General features: G+C 46.7%; 1 protein-coding gene and 1 long non-coding RNA gene across 2 annotated transcripts in view; one reads left to right on the top strand and one right to left on the bottom strand.

Annotated features, from left to right (window-relative positions):
• Window positions 1-7,344, bottom strand: part of LOC135821688 (uncharacterized) — a 78,277-nt gene that overhangs the window by 44,594 nt on the left and 26,339 nt on the right. Inside the window, exon 6 of the mRNA XM_065334686.1 lies at window positions 1,743-2,030. Within this exon, the coding sequence (XP_065190758.1) occupies window positions 1,743-2,030 (288 nt within the window). The remainder of the gene's footprint in view (window positions 1-1,742; window positions 2,031-7,344) is intronic.
• On the top strand, window positions 3,176-5,421 carry LOC135820595 (uncharacterized). Its single transcript, XR_010554127.1, has 3 exons — window positions 3,176-3,234; window positions 4,056-4,146; window positions 5,044-5,421. It is a non-coding gene; the product is annotated as an uncharacterized LOC135820595 (long non-coding RNA).

Here is a 7,344-nt window from a genome sequence, read left to right as displayed (position 1 = left end):
GTCGGGAAGGGCCAACTTCCCGTTTGAGTGCCCTTGCCAAAGGAAGTTCCGACTACGTCACCATCTAGTGCGCCATCAGAAGTGCTGCTCCTCAGCCTCTTCCACCCCTCTCCCCGACGGGAACCGTGTAACCTATCCAGGCAACGTGTATCAAGGTCAAGGTCAAGGTGTGTGTGTGTGTGTGTGTGTGTGTGTGTGTGTGTGCGTGCGTGCATGCGTGCGTGCGTGCGTGTGTGTGTGTGTGTGTGTGTGTGTGTGCCGTTGTGAACGGCCTGGGGTGTCCCCAGCCGTCCAGGCCAACAGTGCCTGAGGTGGGGTATTCACCGACAGGAGACTTGGTCGGATAGTTACGATGCAGACACTCTCCTCGTCGCCCCGACCTCAGAGTCCTTTGCGAGGCTTTGCAAGCCCGCGAGTGGAGCAAACTACCGCACGAAGACGACGACTTGGAACGACTCTGAGCGTTGGCTCATGGAATGTTCGCTCTGTTGTGGAGAGTGATGGACCACTTCTAGCGGCAGCCGTGAGAGGAATCGTTTTCGATGATAAGCCAGATCCATAGCTGCTGGAGATGGCTCTCTCGAACATGGTCCCACTCGTCGTTTTATATTGTCGGCCCCGTAAGGGGACACGTGACCGTAATGGCAGTGTTTACCAGGAAAAAACCAGGTGTGTGTGTGTGTGTGTGTGTGTGTGTGTGAAGGAGGGAGGGGGGGGGGGGGGATTAAAGACAGAAACATAAAAGTTGCCATGCATGGCAGGGTAAGTGGAGTTAGCAACCCATCATTATTCTTGCCATAGGGCAACACATGCACAGTCAAACCTCGTAAGGACGAACTTGAAGTCACTGAACAACTTTGTTTGTCTTATCGGGAGTTTTTCTAATCCAGATCTGACAAATAAATCGATGTGCATATCATATGGATTGTATTTACGTGAAGGTGCTTACTGTGGTAAATGGGAAGCATTTATTCTCAAAATAAGCCAGAAACAGGTAAGTGCAATGTGCTAGAATTCGTGACTGTGCTTCCAGATACAAACAAATACATTACGATAAAGCAATGGATGGAATATGAGTGATTACGAGTGTGCATGTTAAGCACAGCATCTCAACATCCGAGTTTCATACTGTGTCCACCCGAATTCCTTTTTATACTGCATCACACACAAAAGTGTCAGCACACTCTGCGCGTACATCTTCACTACCAGTAGGGAATATCCCAGCTCTTTGCGGTGAACCAGGTCAGCGCTGTGCGCATTGATGTCTTCGACCGCGAGCAGTCGAAATTTGTATGTACAAACGGTAAAGGGTTAAATAAATGTCAGGTTGAATGCCCTGTTGCATGCCGCCCGCATCAAGGGTGAGCGCCACATATGAATGCCACGTTGAGTGTCTTGTTCAATGTCATGTAGATTGCCACGTTGCACAGAGTACCACACGTGCATGCACCATGTTTTTTGGACGACATGGTCACCGTGACGCGCGGTGCACACAACCGTAGGCAGAAGCAAAGCGTGTAGCAACAGCACTATCAAACACAGCAGTATAGTTCGAGCGGGAGCACGAAGCTGCGTGCACCCATAATGCTACACACACAAGCAACCCTCAGCAGAATGTTGACAATGGATTTGGTCTCGGAACATCACCTACCACCCCCCCCCCCCCCTCTCCCCCCCCCCCCCTACCCTCCTCCCACCCCTCACCTTCCCTTAAAGATCTCAAGCACCAACTGATAACTTACGTGAGATATGGAAGAACACTTTCTGAGAGTAAGCAGCCGAGGAATTGCTTGTCGATGCGACACGGAAGTAGAAGTCCCCTGCTGTGACATTTCTTAGTGCTACGGTGCTGGCGGACGTGACGATCGACGATAGATTGCTGCCGCCGTGAGCTTGACCGATCTGCACTCTCAGATTTGCCGCTGGGTTAACCGTCGGCAAAGACACGTTGACCGTTGCTAGAAGAGGGTCGTTTGCGGTTATAGTGATGCCGACAAACGGGAACATCGGCCAGGTGAACACAGAGTAGCCTGTAGGGAAAGGAGACGAGATCAGGATGTGAGGAATTATCATCGCGTACGGATTTTGGGAATACGATTACCGGTACCATATTGGATATTTTCCATGAAATTTATAAAGTCACACTCGTTTATAAGTCACTCTACCCTTTTCGCGTTCGGGCTGTGTGTTTCAAAATAGTCACATTGCTAGGATGTTATACTCGATTATAAGGCCACTCCCTTCTGCCTCCAAGAAGTATAGTGTAAAAAGGTGCCACTTATATTCGGGAATTATGGTACGTCATGAGTGACTACAAGTTTCCGCTCATGCAGAAAGGCGTGCCTACTGAGCTTACGTACGTACACGTGTACATCACATGCAAGTACCAGTGCACACTTGCCCATACACACATGGACACACACGAACAGACATATGCACACTCACACACACACACACACACACACACACACACACACACACACACACACACACACACACGAACAGACATATGCAAACACACACGAACAGACATATGCACACTCACACACACACACACACACACACACACACACACACACACACACACACACACACACACACACACACACACACACACACACACACACACACACATTGAACCTTGAACTTGTCCATTGATAGCGAAAGGACTAATTCGGCGGCACACACACACACACACACACACACACAAACACACACACACACACACACTCATGCACACACAAACAGCCCCTGTTTCTCTCATGCATTCACCTGGACACAAACATTTGTAAATGACAAGTAAGGTCGACCACATTCTCTTTTGTAGGAGACAAAACAACATTGAATTAGCACGTACAGTCCTTCCCCAGACGCGCAAAAAAAAACCTCTCCCACTAATCCCGATATAACAGATTCTTGACTGATTTTTGCCGCGAAAGCGAAAAAATGTTCTCAAATTTGAGAACTGTCCTAAATTGGTTCTGAGAGATGGAAGCCGTTTTACATGGCCTACGTCGTTTTACTTTGCACCACCTCGTTTTATTTCACACCATGTATTCTTGACGGGACGCTCTTTCGGCAGATATATTTTTAGTGAAGTTTCGTAGAGGAGACGTATATCGAAAATGTTGCGAACGAAGCTGAAATTGGCATTTTTATGCACCTAATTTTAAGCCGAATTATCACCAGAGCACGCAGCATTTTCGGCCAGCACGAAGGCGGCAACATATAGAGGTAAGCAATACCTATCACTTACAAGACAAATCTGATCTGTTCACGAGCTCCAAATACCTAAAATTAAGAACTTGCTGTGCTTGCTTGGCCCTATCTACATGTATGTTACATAGAGTATCACACACATTTGGCAAGTACAATGCACAACATTATAATACAGTTTTGGATATGTAGAGTAAAGCCTCATTCACACTTCGCTTTGCGTAAGGGAACCACGTCACAATGGCCGTTTGCAGCGAGAAAGTTGACTTGATCTCGAGTTGAGTTACTTGTTTGGTCCATCGCGCGACCTTCGCCTGTGCGCATTGTGTTCATGAAAATTAATGAAGTATGAATCAGTCTTGAATGTGCCAGTCCATTGCTCAGTTTTACCATGTTCTTGCTTAAGTCTGTTGTGATTTATCTTGAATCCGTAGACATTTCGCCGTATTGGTACCATCCGTTCCATAATAAATGCTTGTTCTTGTAATGGCATGCACCATAAAATGATATCTGTCCTATAACTGTAATCATCTGCCCGCTATATCTTCTACATTTAGTGAGATGTTGCTAGGGCTGCTGCACTGTATGCATGCAGTTGTAGTTCCCACCGCCTTGATGCTGGCGGCGTATTCAAAATGCCATGTATGCATTGTATGCACGCCTATGGATTCGTCCTTTTCTCGTGTAAGTGTACACTCAAGATTGTTCTGTCTAATTGAGTGATCTAGACTTGTTCTCACTTTGCCTTTCGCCACCAATATTCTTGTATGCGAATCGTTCAGCGGAGTATAACTTTATTTTCAGGCTCTCTGGTGTGTACATTCTTTCTTGCTGTCCAGGGTTGCTGCACTGTATATTTGTAATCATCGCTGACTGGCTGTTGGCAGAGTATTTGATGTGTGCACGTGTATGGATCCGTTCCTTCCTCATGTAAGTGCGCCAGCATTTGTGATATGAAGTTGAGTGATATAAAACTCGTCTCGAATATAACACCATTTGCCAATCAGCGGCCGTTCTAAGCAGGATATATTCAGCGATATATCCCGCTCGGTTCACATGGGTCACTTCGAGAATAAGGAAACTTTAAGCCTAGTTCACATTCGACGTAACGCTGACGGTATGGAACGTAAGGGCCTGTTGGGACGGCCGGGGTGAGCTGTAAAATCTTGTACGATTCGTAAGACACAACAATGTCATGTAGTATGACACGACATGTAGCATCTATTGCAATTTTCAAGAAGTGACACGAAATCTTATCTTCCTAAAATTTGAATCAGTTGTGCTAGCCATTCGGCGAGTTATCATGGGAAGCGTAGTGTTGACCGTGTTCGAAATGTTTAAAAAACCTAAGTGTGCTGTTGTGCGCATCGGGAGGGGTCAGCGCACGACACATCCCCTGTTCACACTCGAATGCAGTTGTTTTGTACGCTTGCGTCCCAGTCTACGGTCTGAAAAGTTGAACTGATCCAACTCTTCCCCTCGCTTCCCAATCTGTAGGGTAGAACAGTTGCATTCCCGTTCCTGGTGTTCACATTGGACGCTGTCTGTCGGCGTCATAACCGTTCCGTCGGTTCCCGTCAATCCTTACGTCGCATCCCGTTGCGCCCCTTCGAATGAGAGCTAAGCTTTCGTGTTGGTCACGCTCTGTATTTAGGAAAGTACCATGCAACTGGATTATACCATTCGCACTCTGTGTATACCGAATCCCCCAATTGTCCCTCGTCCTAACACACTCTCGAAAATATTCGCCGTATACCCCTCATACTCGTGGTATAATCCGTACCTTATTTATAATCAGTATCATCTGCTGTTTATTTTCCATTGCAGGTTAACGTCTCAATCAAGCATCGTCATCAAAACTTTGCGTAGAAGAGTGTTTGTCAGCGGTGTCGGTCATCCTCTGGGATCCTCTTTCTGTTATTACTGAAGCTCAATTCCCAATACATGAACTGCTTTCCACAATGCGCAACATGCAACACCTGCGATGAGCTGCAATCGCGACAGATGACTCACAATCTGTTTTGTTTCTGCGGCATCTAAGTGCAGTGCGTAGTACCCTCACGTGCACCCAGCCTAGTGAACTGCACTCCATTTGTGTACAATGCGCTTGGCAAGAGTTATGCTTTTGCCAACTTCTGGGACAGTGGCCCTACAACTGCTTGCGACAGTGCGCGACAGACATTTCCTCGCCGCAAGTGTTACATCGCAGAAAGTGATACATGTAATTGTGAATTGTAAATACTTTTAATCCAATTCAAGTTTTAGTATGTGCTTCTCTTTGTTGAGCAGCAATGGGAAACCAACTCTTCTCCTGTCTATTCATTCTCCTGCTCGTGTTTGTATGGTGGTTGTATACTGTATACCCATTGAAAAATAAAGGTTTTGTGTGGTGATATATTCACGTCCAAATATGTTCAATTTTCACTTGAGCACACAAGGGTTAGAAGCTTAGAAACACTATACATATATTCTTTAGGCTAAATTAGGGTGTTCTCCATTGATATATTGAAAGATCTCACCTGTTCAAGACGTCCATGTCGACTTTGAGGCCGATTTTCGTATCGATGTCGGCTATTTTCTAGCACTTAGAAAAATGATCCCTACCACCCGGGACGCATTCTATCGCATTGTTTCCATTCTCCTGGCGGCAGGGCATTGCCAAACTGATAACCTTTCATATGAAATAATTCAAGGGATGTGGAAGAAGCCTTCACTGCTCGACCAGGCCGATAACCCTATTTCATACATACCCCAAAACTAGACAAATTCGAAATTTCTCAAGCTTGAGAACGTTTCCCGGCAAAAAAAAACCTCGAAATCTGTTATATCGGGATTGGTCGTTTGGGAAAGGACTGATAGGACAGATTCAAATGCAGAAGCGAGTTTATTTTCAGTGAAGAAATGGATGTCCAGGAAAGCATGTGGCTTTTCCAACCATGATATTGTGTGCTGTAATATAGTACTAGAATGTGAAAAAATCACGTTTCATGTGTCTTCCCAAGGCCCTGCACCGAGCGGAATCCTGTTCAATGTTGGTGTCACGGCCACAGCCCTGCGGTGGTTCATTTCTTACCTCTCCGAACGAACCCAGCGTGTGTGTATTGGACCATCACGCAGCACTATCACTCTCTGCACCTGCGGAGTGCCACAGGGATCTGTGCTCGGCCCCATTTTGTTCAACATATACACTCGGGAAATACCCTATGTTGCTGGACAAGCTTTGTCTTTGCAGTTTGCAGATGACATTGGTCTCACTTGCAGCAAACCGACTACCGTATTTCCACAAATAGTAGGCCGGTCTACTATTTTTTCAACCTCGTCCTAACCCGGCCTTATAATCAAGGACGGTCTTGTATTAGAGGGCGGTCTTTTATTCTTTCAACCCAGTTTGACCCCCCGGTCTTCTATTTCTCGCCACACAGTTTTACCCCCGTTCTCCCATTTTCTGCTACACAATTTGAGCACGGTCTTCTATTTTTAACACAAGAACAAAGACTCATTTAGTAGGCCTGGTCTTCTAATCGGAGACGGTCTTTTATTTTTTCAATCGCCCCCTGCCCCGGCCTTGTATACGAGGAAGGCGTTGTATACGAGGACGGCCTTTTATTTGCGGAAATACGGTAAGTCTGAAGTGTCTGCAATTCTGTCTGCGTCAGCTTCAGCTATTGCTAACTGGCTAAACAACCGTGGCTTGATCCTGAATGCTTCCAAAAGCCAGGTGATCTCCATTTCCGGGAACCTACCTGAGAAGCATACTCCACTCTCGGTGAACTGTAACGGGACCCTGCTGCCTCTTGTGGAGTCTGCCAGGTACCTTGGCCTAACATTTGATAGCAACATGTCTTGGGATGACCACGTAACCCGCTGAGCAAACCGTGTATCACGAAAGATCGGAGTCCTGTGGAGGATGCGGCGTTGCCTCAGCACACAGGGTCGGATAACTTATTTCCAGTCCATCATAATGCCCGATCTTCTATATGGATCAAATGCATTTTCGACATCTCTGGCAGCCAGGCACTGTCATCGACTACAGGTTCTGCAAAACCGTGGTGCCCGTGTAGTGTTCGGACGCCCGCCGTGGACATCCGCACATGACCGACTGGAGCGCCTCTCACTGTATCGGGTTAC

The sequence above is a fragment of the Sycon ciliatum genome, chromosome 7 (genome assembly GCF_964019385.1).
Source record: "Sycon ciliatum chromosome 7, ocSycCili1.1, whole genome shotgun sequence".
NCBI classification, from domain to species: Eukaryota; Metazoa; Porifera; class Calcarea; order Leucosolenida; family Sycettidae; genus Sycon; species Sycon ciliatum.
The sequence above is the reverse complement of the archived record's forward strand: the minus strand, read 5'-3'. Positions and strand labels throughout refer to the sequence as shown.